A 17,673-nucleotide genomic window follows, 5' to 3' on the forward strand; every position below is an offset into this window, starting at 1 on the left:
TTATGCATCTCTGTGTAGTACAGACCAGGGACCCATGATGTAATTTCCCGTTACCATAATTCCGTGACCTGGTGTGAATCCACTTTACTTACTGTAGTTCCATAATCAAAATAGATTTTTTCAAACTCAAGGTGCCATGCCACAGCTGATACCCCATTCTTTCTGCAGACATCTTTGAATCTTAATTGGTAGCAGATATTTAACCGTTTTTGGAAAACATGTTTGCATAATAGCCTGAGGCAGATTTTACTGTAATTACGTTACCAAAGTTTACATTCTTCAATTAAATTAGTTTTAGTACATTTTTCAGTGGCAATTGTGAAAAGTAGACCCTATGTATGATTTGTTAAACTTCTAAAATCAATGGTTTTAGTTTGGCACACATTTTAAAGTGAAAAAAAACTGAGTCAAAGCGCAATGCCGTTACCGTGGCATTGCCCCACACAGCTTGCACAGACAGTGGGGCCCATTGTTACCGTGGCATTGCCCCACACAGCTTGCACAGACAGTGGGGCCCATCGTTACCGTGGCATTGCCCCACACAGCTTGCACAGACAGTGGGGCCCATCGTTACCGTGGCATTGCCCCACACAGCTTGCACAGACAGTGGGGCCCATCGTTACCGTGGCATTGCCCCACACAGCTTGCACAGACAGTGGGGCCCATTGTTACCGTGGCATTGCCCCACACAGCTTGCACAGACAGTGGGGCCCATTGTTACTGTGGCATTGCCCCACACAGCTTGCACAGACAGTGGGGCCCATTGTTACCGTGGCATTGCCCCACACAGCTTGCACAGACAGTGGGGCCCATTGCTGGAATGTGTGCTGTGTTTGCACAGCTGAGTGCAAAGCCTAGTTTACTCCCCCACTAACTGTGCTGTGAGCGCCTCCCCTCGCTCCCCAGAGCTGCTCTCCACTCTTTACCTCTCACTGGGCAGCAGTATCTCTATAAATAGGCTAGATCCAGCTGCTGGGGTAGGTGAGGATCAGGGGATGGGGGATTTACATAGGAACCTTCAGGCTCCCCCAGAGGATGTAGGTTGAATACCCTACGGGTCAGGATGTCCCGTCCCTCCCCATTAGGGTTGCACATTTTGGGGAATATTCAGAGGTGGAAACTTCCGTGGGAATAACCTGGAATATATGGGAATTAACGGGAATATATGGGAATTACCGGGAATATATGCAAATTATTATTAATACTTAAATGTAGATGTGTTTTGCATTGGATATATTTACCATATCATCTGGAGCCAGAAAGATAAACCTTTTACCATATAGTAAGTAGACATAATTGCAAATGATTAAATCCTTCCAAAATAAATTTAAAAAACTACTTAGTTTGATGTATTTCAGAACTGCAGAGCAGAGTCTGAACATCAGACAGGATGGCATTGTCTCCCTCAATCTGTGCAATGGCTACTGCTATAGGTTTCAGGAGTTTCGGGTTGCTTACCACTCTCTCCCAAAATGCATCATCCAGGAGGATCTCCTTGACGGGGCTTTCCATATCGGCAGACTGTGATACGGCCATTTCTTGGAGAGACTCCTTCCCCTCCAGGAGACTGTCAAACATGACAACAACACCACCCCAAAGGGTGTTTTTGAGCAGCTTCAATGTGGTGCTCTTATTCTTCTCACTTTGCTTGGTGAGGTAGATTGCTGATATTACTTGATGAACCCTTCACATACCTAACCATTTCCTTGGCTTTAGACCAAGCAGCCTTCATGTTCACATTGTCTGTCACCAGTGCAAATACCTTCTGTGGTCCAAGGTCATTGATGACTGCCTTCAGCTCATCTGCAATGTAGAGACCAGTGTGTCTGTTGTCCCTTCTGTGCTCTTGTCGAATACTGGTTGAGGGGTGAAGATGATGTAGTTAATTATTCCTTGCCCACGAACATTCGACCACCCATCAGAGATGATTGCAATACAGTCTACTTTCTCTATGATTTGCTTGACCTCTACTTGAACTCTGTTGAAACTCTGCATCCAGCAAATGAGTAGATAAAGCATGTTTGGTTGAAGGGGTGTACGCTGGGCGAAGAACATTCAGAAATCTCTTCCAATACACATTTTTTATTTATTTTTATTTCACCTTTATTTAACCAGGTTGGCCAGTTGAGAACAAGTTCTCATTTACAAATGCGACCAGGCCAAGATAAAGCAAAGGAGTGCAACACAAACAACACAGTTACACATGGGACAAACAAACATACAGTCAATAACACAATAGAAAATTCTATATACAGTGTGTGCAAATGTAGTAAGATTAGGGAGGTAAGGCAATAAATAGGCCATAGTGGCGAAATATCTACAATTTAGCAATTAAACACTGGAGTGATAGATGTGCAGAAGATGAATGTGCAAGTAGAGATACTGGGGTGCAAAGAAGCAAACAATAAATAACAATATGGGAATGAGGTAGTTGGGTGGGCTATTTACAGATGGGCTATGTACAAGTGCAATGATCGGAAAGCTGCTCTGACTGATATAAGACTCCAGCTTCAGTGATATTTGCAATTCGTTCCAGTCATTGGCAGGAGAGAACTGGAAGGAAAGGCAGCCAAAGGAGGAGTTGGCTTTGGGGATGACCAGTGAAATATACCTGCAGGAGCGTGTGCTACGGGTAGGTGCTGCTATGGTGACCAGTGAGCTGAGATAAGGCGGGGCTTTACCTAGCAAAGACTTACAGATGACCTGGAGCCAGTGGGTTTGGCGACGAATTTGAAACGAGGGCCCTCTAACGAGAGCGTACAGGTCGCAGTGGTGGGTAGTATATGTGGCATTGGTAACAAAACGGATGGCACTGTAATAGACTACATCCAATTTGCTGAGTAGAGTGTTGGAGGCTATTTTGTAAATGACATCACCAAAGTCAAGGATCGGTAGGATAGTCAGTTTTACGAGGGTATGTTTGGCAGCATGAGTGAAGGATGCTTTGTTGCGAAATAGGAAGCTGATTCTAGATTTAATTTTGGATTGGAGATGCTTAATGTGAGTCTGGAAGGAGAGTTTACAGTCTAACCAGACACCTAGGTATTTGTAGTTGTCCACATATTCTAAGTCAGAACTGTCCAGAGTAGCGATGCTAGACAGGTGGGCGGGTGCGGGCAGCGATCGGTTGAAGAGCATGCATTTAGTTTTACTAGCGTTTAAGAGCAGTTGGAGGCCATGGAAGGAGTGTTGCCCTCCGATTTGACACACTGAACTCTATCAGAGAAGTAGTTGGTGAACCAGGCGAGGCAGTCATTTGAGAAACTAAGGCTGTTGAGTCTGCCGCTAAGAATGCGGTGATTGACAGACTCGAAAGCCTTGGCCAGGTTGATGAATACAGCTGCACAGTATTGTCTCTTATCGATGGCAGTTATGATATCATTTAGGACCTTGAGCGTGGCTGAGGTGCACCCATGACCAGCTTGGAAACCAGATTGCATAGCGGAGAAGGTACGGTGGGATTTGAAATGGTCGGTGACCTGTTTGCTAACTTGGCTTTCGAAGACATTAGAAAGACAGGGTAGGATAGATATAGGTCTGTAACAGTTTGGGTCTAGAGTTTCTCCCCCTTTGAAGAGGGGGATGACTGCGGCAGCTTTCCAATCTTTAGGGATCTCCAACGATATGAAAGAGAGGTTGAACAGGCTAGTAATAGGGGTTGAAACAATTGCGGCAGATAATTTTAGGAAGAGAGGGTCCAGATGATTTGTAGGGGTCCAGATTTTGCAGCTCTTTCAGAACATCAGGATTTGGGTGAAGGAGAAATGGGGGAGACTTGGGCAAGTTGCTGTGGGGAGTGCAGAGCTGTTGACCGGGGTAGGGATAGCCAGTTGGAAAGCATGGCCAGCTGTAGAAAAATGCTTCTTTAAAAACTTGATTATTGTAGATTTATCGGTGGTGACAGTGTTTCCTAGCCTCAGTGCAGTGGGCAGCTGGGAGGTGCTCTTATGCTTACGCAATGTGAGCATCAGAGGGGAATCAGTTCAGAGTCAAAGAAAACTTCTGATTCTTGGAGGACCATGAGCTGTTGCTATCGATAAGGTGTCTGATTCATCATTTTCACCTTGAATAGAAGTAGAGGGACTTTTGTCAGAGGTTGCTTGTTGTGAGCGCTGAGAGAACGTTATGCACTTGGCCAGATGATTCTGCATCTTTGTTGCATTCTTCACACAGTGGCACAGTATTTGCAAATGTACACTGTTTTTCCTTCTACATTAGCTGCAGTGAAATGTCACACATCAGATAGTGCTCGTGGCATTTTCCTGTAAAGATTAGAAAAAAATGTGTCAAAAAATAAAATAAGATTCCATGGAGTTTGATTAAACAACATAACATTTTTTTTTTTTTTTTTTTTTTTTTTTTTGAACTTTTTTTGAACTTTACCCCTTTTTCTCCCCAATTTCGTGGTATCCAATTGTTGTAGTACTATCTTGTCTCATCGCTACAACTCCCGTACGGGCTCGGGAGAGACGATGGAAACGATGGAAAGTCATGCGTCCTCCGATACACAACCCAACCAAGCCGCACTGCTTCTTAACACAGCGCACATCCAACCCGGAAACCAGCTGAGGAAACACTGTGCACCTGGCCACCTTGGTTAGCGTACACTGCGCCCAGCCCGCCACAGGAGTTGCTGGTGCGCGATGAGACAAGTCGCCCCACGGACCTCCCGGTCACGGCCGGTTACGACAGAGCCTGGGCGCGAACCCAGGGACTCTGATGGCACAGCTGGCGCTGCAGTACAGCGCCCTTAACCACTGCGCCACCCGGGAGGCCTTTAAGATACAATTTTAAAATGTAACATGTATGGAAATAGGTTAATTAATACTCCTCAGTTAGCAGGCACAAGCAAGCTAAAACCCACATGTTAACAATTTCTGCTAGTTAATTGTTGTTACCAAGTTAGAAATGATTTAAACACACTTTTCTGTAGGCTACTATTTACTAGTCGACAAAAAATCATGTAGGTCATATAAAATATATTCACCCCACCCAGTATTGTAATCAAAACTTACCAGAAAGCATGTGGTCCTTGGCTCAGACAGTGTAGTAGTGTGGGATCAATAGCATCTCATTAGTGTGCAAGATCTTGAGAATCAGCTGCACATGTGATGGAAGAATGCACTGTGCATGTAGAGAAATGCAATGCCATTGAATTGGGGATAGTTAACCACAATATGCTACAAGACCTAGAATTGCCTTATATGTATCCCACAAAAAAGGTTCACTGTTATAAGCTAAGTTTTTTAATGAATTTAAGCAAAATTCCCAGGCTTAACTTCCGGAGAAATGCAGGAAATTTACTGGAAAGTTTCCGACCCTTTGCAACCCTCCTCCCCATCTTTCCTTGAATGGCCGACTCCTTTCCCCCTGTTCTGTTGTCCCTGCTGGTCCTGCTCCCTCTCCTCATGGCATTAGAAAATGTCTACAATGTCCTTAACAATACATCATACAAAACACAATGTCATGAACACTAGGCTAAACCAATGATGCAGAGACACGAGACAAAACACTAGATGAAAAAACATGGTGAGTTCCTAAGCAGAGCAACATGGCAGCCCTTTGACACACTGCAGTAGATTATATTCTGTTAAATAGAGTAGACAAGGCAGCACATGAAGTGTCTGAGCATCACCAGGCTGTTCCTAAAGCAGATGGGAACAGCTGTTGCTGTGGTTTCTAGAGTTCAATAGGGTTCATGAAGCCATACTGACAGCAAGTCAGGCTCCTAATGTATAATCCTCTTATGGCTCTCCTTTCCCCCCTGTAGGCCCATACTTCTATCCCCCTGACAACAACAGCAGCATAAGCTACCAGATGGGGTCAAATTAACTATACAGAATTGGACAGGACTCGGGACTCATAAAGACAACATACTGTGAACAGAGGTGACCTCTGGAACTGGTTGCAGAAGTCCCATTGATTCATGGCAGTGGGTCACACGCACCCCCCATATTCTGTCTCCACACCGCTGGCTGCTCTAGAGTCTGACAGTGGTAGCGCTGAGCGGTTACTTGCTTACGACCCGCAGAGGCGTCTAAGATGCAGAATGATGAGAATAGATGGGCTGAGTGTTCAGCAGACAGACATCAGGGCAGCAGTGGCAATAAGAGTCTGCCGAGACAGACAGGGAAGCAGTCTACTGAGCCACATCAGCATACAGCAGCAGTGGACATTGTGGCGCAGCAGCAGCACCCAGACAGTCAGACATTGAAAAACCCCCACAAGACCAAGCAAGCGCTTCAGTTCATTCAGACTGGATCAGATGTGACAGCAAGGGAATTCTCTTTTCAGAATTTGCCACATAACATAATCATGCTTCTGAGTGGATAACGCATTTAAATAAATCATACGCTTTGACTCAATTTTTCACTTGAAAATGTATGTATGCCAAACATATGCCTCATAAACCATATAACTCTATGCACAAGTCCCAGATCTGTACTGTATAGAAATGCATAATATGATATGAATGTCATTATTTTCCTGATGCTAGGTAAAGAACGGTAGAAATATGCAATATCCTACATATTTGGGTATTATTCTACACACGGGTATTATTGTAATGAGCTACGCCCCCAAACAAGACCACATTTGGTTGGTCCGGACCAGACCAAATCTGAAACAATCATAGACATCTATATTTCATAAGTTTGGACATCACACAGTACAGCCAGTAAAGTAGAGTTCAGTACATTATACTGTACTCTACTTTATTGTGCTCTACTGTAGTGTTCAAACTTGTGAAACATCTACATCTATGATTGGTTCAGATTTGGTCCGACCGAAGGATGCTCGTTACAGCAAGTCAATAAGAGCCCAGAGAGGTGGCGTTAACTGTAGCGAGAGAGAAGAATGAGAGACAGCGGCAGAGAGAGAGTGAGTGTGAGTGTGAGTGTGAGAGTGAGAGTGAGAGAGAGAGAGAGAGAGAGAGAGAGAGAGGATATCCAGACTGTTTTCACAGTCTTGCTTTTGACCACCAGATGACAGAAAGTGTAACGATGTGCTCTAAGAGTCGGGAAGCAAGTTCGGGGAGTGTTTTAATAAACAAAACATAATGGAAAACAAGAAACACTAACAGTACACAGAAATGAAAATGAAACAGAAACAATGACGCCTGGGGAAGGAACCTGTCACGGATCCCTCTGGAACTTTCATTGCGAACACCTGGCCCCCATTCCCACTGATTAGTAGTGCGCCCTTTGTTCACCATGTCCGTTGGTGCGTGTGAGTACCTGCGATGTGTGTTCTGGGTTTTCGTGCCATTGTGGATTGCGCAGATGATTACAGGTCTCGTCCAGTGTGTTAATCATCGTGCGCGTGTGTTATTTATTCGAGGTACTCCTCGCTCTTTTGTTTGGGGTTTCAACCCTGTGTTTTGTATACGTGTCTGTTTGGTCTTCGTCCCCGTGCCTTTACACGGCACACCGTAATTTGGGGTATTATAACAAAAACTATCACGCATTCCTGCGTCTGTCTCCTGAATCATTCATACCAGCGTGACAGAACCAAAGGGAGTGACATATATAGGGCAGGTGATGGAGTCCAGGTGATTGTCATAAAGCGCGTATCGATGATGACAGGTGTGCGCCATAACGAGCAGCCTGGTGACCTAGAGGCCGAAGAGGGAGCACGCATGACAGAAAGAGAAAAAAAAATGGCAGTAATTCCGTTACCGACTTGGTAACAGAATTATGAGTTTTAATCACGTAAGACTTCATAAACAAACTTGGTATTAGTAAACACTAACTAATTGATAGGTCTACCTTTACTTGATACTTATGTGAACTTTCATTATCCTCTCTACTCAAACGTCTAATCTAATATGGGAGAGAAATGACAAAATATCTTAAAGATATGTGGGTTTTTGGTAACGGAATTACAATGTTTGATGTTTAAGATGTTTGCTGGTAAATGTTGTCTAACACTCCTTTGCCATCTATTTGACCAGAAATCAAAGTCTGTACTTATTCCACATTTTTTAGGATGTAAAATGTTAGAAAAATGTATACTTTAATTTCAAAAATGTTTATTCTTAGCTTTCATTTGATATGCTCCTATGAACTTCACTTGTTGGTGGTCATGGCTATTTTTTAGATGGAAATGACCCCTACACACAGGCAACACAGCTATTCGCCTAATGCACCCTGGCAATAGCTGCTACACTAGGCTTCTCTCATTATGTGGCTGGAGACAAACGTGATAATAGATTACATCTAAAGTATTGAGTATTACATGTACTGTATAGGCTTGGAAGTAGAGGTTCGATGAACTGCATGTGGCCCAATGCAGTCATTCCACAAGACTATGCCATTGATCTCAGGATAATGATAGTGGTCTTCAATGTTGATGATCTTTCTCTATTGTGTTTGGCTGTGCTAATTTGATATTTCTAAAATAACAACAATCAAAACAACTATCAAGGGGATTTGAAATCAAAGAGTTAATGTCGAGTCTTGGTTTGTTTTCCTAATGTCTTGCAGTTGCACACAGAACTGTCAGTTCCCCTCTAGCTCCCAGGAGCCCCACTCCCTAAACCTCTCCACTACCACCTCCATGCAGCCTCCTGGCCCTGAGGGGGGCATAGGAGATGCTGTGCTGCATCAGCATCGCTCTGGAGCAGGAAGGCCTTTTAATAAACTGCCATCATGGTTCTTCCTCTACTTGTATTGACTTTCAAATTAACTTATTGTGTTTTACAGACACTGTTGTTCAACTTTACTGTACAGTGCTATAATTACTAGAATGACGTCACGTTGAATGACAGTAACTGAAGTGAATGTAGGCTTACACTGTACAGCCAGTGTTTATACTGTATGCGAACCTGGATAAACACTGAACAGTATACGTGCTACTGTTTTTCCATGTTCAACCAGTGTGGTATTTCTTTTCGAGTCCTCTCCAGAAAACCAGACAAACAGGGCGAGAGGGGCCTTACATTAGGGTTCTTCAAACGGAAACCTCAGGCAGATAAGAGGGTGACAATGAGAAAGGGGAAGAAAGAAACAGAGGCGTTGAATTGAAGTAAGCAAGAGGTTTCACAAACACAGCAAAGAGAAGTTGCTCAAAAGTGACAACGGGGGTATTAATACTGAAGGTCAATAGGTAGGCAGCTGAGAGGGAAGTCAGGGTATATAATTGCAAATTAACTATTGATATCAGGGCATTAAGATTGATCCATGGCATACAATAACTGTAAAAATATTCTGTTTATCCACCATCTTTTTAAACGCCCATTATGGCTGGACAGGCAGAAAATTGTTATTGTCAATTGGGATGAGAAAAATCTATAAAAACAGTCAGCCTACATGCAATAAGCCCTATTGTATTCAAGTTGTGAAGTCAATGGAAGCTTTGGTTGCCAGTGCCACCTGTCATTTATCGATCCTGGCGAAGTCCTTGCCTGAGTGGAATGGTGAGGATAGATTATTTGAAGCTCCAGACTGAGTGTCTACAACCTGCCAGCTTTGTAGCCCAGTTGTCAATTAACTATTTTATTGTCTCACTTCACTTTCATTTATAGCCAAGACACACATGCCATGCACTCAAGGACACACACATACACAAAGGACACGTAGGACAACATGCACAAATTAGTGTCTTTTTTTGTCCCCAGTCTATTAAATTCGGACTAAATGCTGAGGACAGTGGTTGGAGTCCACTGACTGCCAACATCCCTCTGCATCCAACTACCAACCAATGTGGACAGAGAGTTGAGTGTTGAGAGAGGCCTAGTGCTATTGAGCAATTCAAATACAATCATGTCACATCTATCTCTGTACATCTTTTTTTATAAAGCCACTGTGTGGACTGACTGTGCCACCTATTTTTTGTTATATTATTGCTCTAGATTGCTGGAAATTGCAGTTACAGGTGTAAAAAAAAATAAACATAAACTTGCCGTACTCAGCAGCACCAACTTCTTCAAAAATCCTGGGGAGAACCATGCACACTGACAGTGAGAAGGTTTGAGAAAGCATTAGGCTCGATTCAAAGATAGCACATCGTTGTCTGTGGGGGGATAGAAAAATATTTGGAGAAGAATCTAATTAGGTCCACAGTTCACGACAGCTGACATTCTGTGTTGTCCCTGGAGTGGAAGTTTCATGAACCTCTCCTTCGTTCCTTTATCTGTGTCCTTCCCTCAGCATTAGCTAATTGGCCCTGGAAGCTGAAGAAGATGAATGAGATTGGAAGGCAGTCTGGCAAGAAACAGGACAGGCAGAGGGGCCCAAGTGTTTTTATGAGGCAGCACAGGCAGAGACACTAGCAGCACAGTTTCTTGCATCTTCATTATCCTTCCTCCCAGCAACATCGCAGGACTTTTGGGTCTCTGGGAATAAGAGCAGAGATCTCCCTGGTTGATGAACATGTACTGTAGGCCTAACATGGAACCCAAACCAGCTGCGCGCGTGCACCATCGTGCATAAATGTATTTTGTCCCCCCACACCAGACGCGATCACGACACAGGTTAAAATATCAAAACAAATTCTGCACCAATTATATTAATTTGGGGACAGGTCAAAAAACATTAAACATTTATGGCAATTTAGCTAGCTAGCTTGCACTTGCTATCTAATTTGTCCTTTTTAGCTATCTTGCTGTTGGTAGCTAATTTGTCCTGGGATATAAACATTGAGTTGTTATTTTACCTGAAATGCACAAGGTCCTCTACACCGACAATTAATCCACACATAAAACAGTCAACCGAATCATTTCTAGTCATCTCTCCTCCTTCTAAGCTTTTTCTTCTCTGGACTTTATATTGGGATTGGCAGCTTTCATAAATCAGTTGCATTACCGCCACTGACTTCGTTCGTCTTTCAGTCACTCACGTGGGTATAACCAATGAGGAGATGGCATGTGGGTACCTGCTTCTATAAACCAATGAGATGGGAGAGGCAGGACTTGCAGTGCGATCTGTGTCAGAAATAGAACTGACTTCTATTTTAGCCCTTGTCAACTCAGACGAGCAGTGTGGGCGCAATAATTGAATAACATAGATTTCTACATTTATTTTGCAATGCACGCGACGCGAGTGATGTAGTAAGCCTGTAAGTGCTTCCTCTCTCCTAACTATGTAAAAGTCCCAGACAGTAGACATCCTGTCTCATGCTTTATGCTGAGATGCAGAAGAGGAGGGACTAGCAACCCCTGAGTCACTGTGTCAAAATGTGGCTAGTGAACAATGATTGGTGTGCTTGTCTGGATAGGAGACATGTAAAGGGAATGTGTACTATTAACCTAATACCTTTAATCTTCAGAGAGTAAAATGTGTCTTTCACTGTGTACAGTGGAACAGTCCTATTCCTTTAAAAAAATCTCAGAATATCAAACACAGACTTCAAAACATACAATATTCACAGAGACAGAAGAAATGCCAGAATTCTCTCACTTTCTGCACAATGTGTTTGTTTGTTTTGTCTACCCCAGAGGGCAGGGGAACCCATTAGATGCATATAAATGAACAAGTGGAGCGATATCCTCATGAGCATTTCACAGCGTAGTCCGATCTGGTCAGAATTCTGGATGGAGCGACATCCTGCTCATCATTACTACATAGTTTTTTTTATCTGTATTAGATATTTGTGTGCAACATCTCTATGTGCAGAGGGCGGGGATGATTGGGTATCACTTAGCCTAGAGGAGAACAGGCATGCTGTATGGTTCACGGTTATTCTTCTCAAGTTCTGCTGCTACAAATGAATATGTGTAGCTGAGGTCAGCTACTGGAAATGGGAGGGGCCTAATCTACAGTAGCCTCACTCTGAGGTTCTGTGAGTTATGTGGTCCGAGAAGTATGCAGTTGAATTTTCTTGAGAAAATCGTGTGATACAACAAAGATTGGAGCATGATATCTACAGGCGAGAGTGAAATCTGTGTGAGTACATTGTTGCGTGGATAGGGTCAGGGCCAGGGTCCTAGACAGGTCAGAACAGGCTAGGGCTTTTCTGTCCAAAGGCTATTGTATCATCCCCTCTATATGAGCCATGTTACAATTCCCAGCAAGCGAGTTAACCCTATTGGCCCAATGCATAGGGTGTTTGCATTTCACACCAGCGATCTGGGGTTCACTTCTCTGCCCCTTTGTTCCCGACACTATTGTAGACCTGGCTGTCCAGTGTCTGCCTACAGTATTTGAAAGCAGCCTAGCTCTGAAAAGATCCACACTGTGCCTACCAATACCACAAGTGTCACAACAGAGTGTTTCTATGTTATAGGCAAGGCTAAAAGGTAGTTATGTTTCCCTTTTGATGATTTTGAAATGGCTGCTTTGTGTATGTGCACGCATGAGTGCATGTGTGACTGCATGCATGCATTGTGTGTGTGTGTGTGTGTGTGTGTGTGTGCGTGCGAGTTTGGGAACAGGTCCATCCTCTGACTTGAGCTGTGAAGCCACAGAGTGAGTAAACCATTCACGTGAACCTGGGGAGGCAGGTAGCCTAGTGGTTAGAACGTTGGGCCAGTAACTGAAAGGTTGCTGGACCAAATCCCCAAGCTGACAAGGTAAAAATCTGTTGTTCTGCCCCTGAACAAAACAGTTAACACACTGTTCTCCGGTAGGCCGTCATTGTAAATAAGAATTTGATCTTAACTGATTTGCCTAGTTAAAAAAATATATGTTTATCTTGCCATTAGGGCAAAGAATCTAGCAGGCTGTCTGAACTGAAGCCATGTTTAGAAGACAACTTCATTTTCCACACAACAACAAAAACAATGTTTTTTTAAACACTGATATTTAATGCCACGTTTACTAAGACACTGCATTAAATCAGATTACAGGCCTAGATGCCTCTCTATTTATGTAGAAAAAATGTGCTTGCCATCTCAAAAAACGAAATTACAGTGCTGAAAGATCTAAGGAAAAGGCCTGGGTTAAGAAGAGAGCCGGGATTTGAAACACCACCTTATGAATATTTCAGAGGAACTGTGACTCAAAATGAAAGTGCAGGGCTCCAGTTCCCTACTCTCCAAGTGGATGGTGAGCTGTTTCTCCAGAATTAAAAATAGCAGCATAGGCTGAACTCTGCTGAAGAGGGTAATGGACTTAGAACAGAAGCATGAATGATGCTCCCACAAAAACACTGCTTTGAGGTGCAACAGCACACTGCTTAATCAATGCTACCCAACCTCATTAACATGTGTGATAAGGTGATAAGGTTCAGGGTTGGGGAATAACTGATTACAACAAAAAAATGAATCAGTTACATTACCAGAAAAAAATGTGTAATCTGATTACAGTTACTTGTGAGAAGGGATAATTCCTTCTTGGATTACTTTTACATTTAGAAAGAAAAATACATTATGACACATTTATGTTTTCTCAATAACATACAAATAAATCAGCACTGAAAAAAGGAACAAATGTAAATTTGTTGCAACTAAGTGAGTCTGACCACAGCCAGAGACCACTATGATGACACGCCAAGTCTGTTTAAAAATAATAATTTATTCAACTTTTATAGCGCTATTCATCACATAAAGAAAATGTAAACAACATTTAATCATCATCTGTAGATCAACGGTGAAGAGATTGAAAGGTTGAAAAAGTTAATGGCTTGATTGAGGTCAGTGGATGGTGGGGAGAGCCGGGAACAGGCAGACAGCACGTTGTCATTGCGTTGTCTTGCCATCCACACCATCTGTCACTGTGGTTTTGTAGTGGGACTCAGTCCGATGAAGTTAGTTTGGTACTAGCCACGGGACTAGAAGCTAGCCTCTTAAAGGGGAAAGTAATCCAATTAAGTTACTGAGTTTGGGTAATCCAAAAGTTACGTTACTGATTGCAATTTTGGACAGGTAACTAATAACTGTAACAGATTACATTTAGAGTAACCTACCCAACTCTGCTAAGGATGTGAGTGACTGATTGTATTCTAGGCAAACTGCCTTTGTAAACAAACAATTAGGACTATTTTGGAAATGCAGGCCTTTGGAGCTAACATTTTCAGTAAAAGCTTGTTATGCAGACACAACAAAAAGGCATATAGTGCTGATTTAAAGGAATATATTTTTAAACTTTCAGTTTAACATTCTAGTGATATAGCTATGCAGTGTGTTGTCCCTAGCTTGCATAAAATGTAGTAAAAGGACTGTACCCTACCAATGTTTGTAGCCTACTAGGCCAATGGCTAGCCCAAAATGTACTCTTAAGGAGACTAACGTTACCATTACTCCTTAAGCTGCAAGTACCTTATTATGTTATTTTCAGAGGTTGACTCAAATTCTCAATTGCGATACGGTTCTAGAAACATAAAGCCCTTTACTTTCATGTCACATCAACATAATTTCACAAATGCAAAATACAAACTTACTGTACACTGTTTTAACCGGCTTTATCAGAGTTGATGACAGTATTTTTCAGCGACAACTTTTCTGGCGGCCTTCATCCGTTACACACAAGTGTTCGGGAACATGCCATATAGCTAATTATCACAAGTGGTCTCTCGGTTTTCCATAAACACGTGTAGTAACATGGAGATATGTCCGTTTAGGAACACTAACCCTATACAGTATATAATATATACACTACCGTTCAAAAGTTTGGGGTCACTTAGAAATGTCCTTGTTTTTGAAAGAAAAGCAAATGTTTTGTACATTAAAATAATGTCAAATTGATCAGAAATACAGTGTAGACATTGTTAATGTTGTAAATGACTGTTGTAGCTGGAAACGGCAGATTTTTTAAATGTAATATCTACATAGGCGTACAGAGGCCCATTATCAGCAACCATCACTCCTGTGTTCCAATGGCACGTTGTGTTAGCTAATCCAAGTTTATCATTTTAAAAGGTTAATTGATCATTAGAAAACCCTTTTTCAATTATGTTAGCACAGCTGAAAACTGTTTCTGATTAAAGAATCAATAAAACTGGCCTTCTTTAGACTAGTTGAGTATCTGGAGCATCAGCATTTGTGGGTTCGATAACAGGGTCAAAATGGCCAGAAAAAAAAAACATTTCTTCTGAAACTCATCAGTCTATTCTTGTTCTGAGAAATTAAGGCTATTCCATGCGAGAAATTTCCAAGAAACTGAAGATCTCATACAACGCTGTGTACTACTCCCTTCACAGAACAGCTCAAACTGTCTCTAACCAGAATAGAAAGAGGAGTGGGAGGCCCCGGTGCACAACTGAGCAAGAGGACAAGTACATTAGAGTGTCTAGTTTGAGAAACAGACGCCTCACAAGTCCTCAACTGGCAGCTTCATTAAATAGTACCCGCAAAATACTAGTCACAATGTCAACAATGAAGAAGTGACCCTGGGATGCTGGCTTAAACTGTTGTCCTGAAGTTTATTGCTTCAGGACAACAGTTTTCAGCTGTGCTAACATAATTGCAAAAGGGTTTTCTAATGATCAATTAGCCTTTTATAATGATAAACTTCAATCAGCTAACACAACATGCCATTGGAACATAGGAGTGATGGTTTCTGATAATGGGCCTCTGTTTGCCTATGTAGATATTCCATAAAAATGGACAAAAATTATATTTTCTTTAAATAACAAGGACATTTCTATGTGACCCCAAACTTTTGAACGGTAGGGTGTATGTATACATTACAGTATAATATATATATATATATATATATATATATATATATATATGTATACATTACACATGGTGTATACATTTAACGTTTTGATTTTTGACAATTGTTTTCTCAGTGATATGGAGGATAAGCTCATTATGCTACCAAAACAATAACGATAAGCGATGCGTGTTAATGTTCAGAGCATAGTGGCTCTTAACAAAACTCGCCTTCGTCCAATGACTCTTATGTGTAATGTACTGGAACTGAGTCATGATCAAGGGCTAGGCCCATGGCTAGGTCACAGCCGGACTGTTGTTTGCTGTCTTCTCTTAGTTTGTTCTGTTGACCTGTTTCTCTAAGACATTTCAATGTTATGTAGACCTAGATTTCATAGTCCATAAACGGTTTTGAATTGTATTTTATCCAAGTTCAAATTATGTTATATTCTGTAGTTACCCACTAATAGGAAATCGATTCCATTATTTGCACTTAAGTACATTTCCCAGCCAAACCCATGTCTGGTGTAGATTCGATCTACTAAACTTTTCACTCCGTGAGAAAGTACAGAATGTCTGGTACACTGCGATGACGAAGGTTGCATCTCAGACATGTTACACCCCAAAAAATAGGTCTTTGTGATAGCATCGTCTGCTATGAGAAATGTGAACAGACTCGTTTAAATTACGCACGATGTATATCTATATAAAACAAGTGTTGTCTATAAGTGATCAGATAAATGTTATTGATAAACCGCTTTACCTGTAGATGTAGTTTCCATAGCAACGGGAGGCCTTTTCCCATCGTCCTCAAATTGATGGAATTGATCCAGGTCGCTCGTCTCCTCCCTGGTTTTCGGTTTTAAATCTTCACGTAGCTCATCAAACCGGGGTGGGGTGCTTCCAAACAGGCCATTTCTTTCATAATCGTCCCCAAACCATTTCCCTTCCGAACCTAGTTCGTCGCTGGGCTTCGAAGACATGCTTTTAGGGAGAGGTTGCGCGAGAGATAACAGGCACAAGCTGTAACGCGGGCTACACAATGGATAGTGGGTTGGTCAAACGAATAAAACAGGAAAATGTGCTATGAAGGCCGACTGCCTTTACAAATGTATACTTAAACTGTAAAATTCTAATTGCTACGCGGTACAGCCCGAGAGCACAAGTGAGCGAGGTTGATTGTTTTAGTTCAGCGCTTCAAAGCTGACGTCATCGTATTAGCTTATTATGGTTGGCACTTATTTGGGGCAGAGTAACATTCTGTTAACTGTTTCAGCATGACTAATATTAAAGTATTTGAATATACAATGGAAGTCAATGCAGTATGTTTCCAAGAGTACGCATAAAATAACTTGAGCATATTGAAGCATCTTTCAAGCGTATCATGTTTGAAATGCTTAAAACCATATCACAATAATAACGCAAATTGTAATATTCCTGTACCATGTTATGTTTGAACATACAACAGTTTTTTGTTTTTTGTTAAACGTTTTCACGTTAGTAGATGCAAGTAATTTCACTCATGCAAATATCCAATTGAGGACCATTTCTTTGTTCTGTTCATGCCAGTTCGTGCTCAAATGAATTGCACTGTAGCGCCCTCGTGTGGCGATGATCAAAAGTACGAGGAAAAAGTTCAGATGACTCCTGAGCAACAGGGACGCACTTCCCTAGATACGGGTTGATGACAAACCTTGCTGGGGCATGCTAGCTACAGGTGCAAAATGTCTACCATATAAACACGCTAAAATTATGTTTTTGTTTTCATAAAGAGAATAGCTGCAATGACAGATGTCCAAAACTGGTATTCGATTAACTTAGTGGTCTGAGCAGACAGTGTCCGTGACAGTGAACTAATGTGCAGGCTGCAACTTCGAATGTAAGTACATTTGCATTAGCTGACGTTACAGTTAGCTTAGCTAGAGCTAACGTAGCTAGCTAGTAAACTAATTATTGAGTGACACAAATCACGTATTCTTGCTATTTGTACTTATATTAAATGTTTTCTATCTCTTATCTGTCCTCAAATTTTAGCTAACGGTACATTTTATGAATTTTTTCAGATGCTTGTTTACTGATAGATAATATTACCCCAGACAACCCCCTAAAGCCCCCGAACCAAGACCAGTTAAGTTTAGAAA

General features: G+C 41.9%; 1 protein-coding gene across 1 annotated transcript in view; it reads right to left on the reverse strand.

Moving 5' to 3' along the window:
- The window catches only part of LOC139383301 (reticulon 1a), a 51,199-nt gene extending 34,476 nt beyond the window's left edge, over nucleotides 1-16,723 (reverse strand). The window contains exon 1 of the mRNA XM_071127769.1: nucleotides 16,296-16,723. Within this exon, the coding sequence (XP_070983870.1) occupies nucleotides 16,296-16,515 (220 nt within the window). The 5' untranslated portion in view covers nucleotides 16,516-16,723. The remainder of the gene's footprint in view (nucleotides 1-16,295) is intronic.
- Nucleotides 16,724-17,673: the final 950 nt, after the last annotated feature.

Source organism: Oncorhynchus clarkii, chromosome 25 (assembly GCF_045791955.1).
Source record: "Oncorhynchus clarkii lewisi isolate Uvic-CL-2024 chromosome 25, UVic_Ocla_1.0, whole genome shotgun sequence".
Taxonomy (NCBI): Eukaryota; Metazoa; Chordata; class Actinopteri; order Salmoniformes; family Salmonidae; genus Oncorhynchus; species Oncorhynchus clarkii.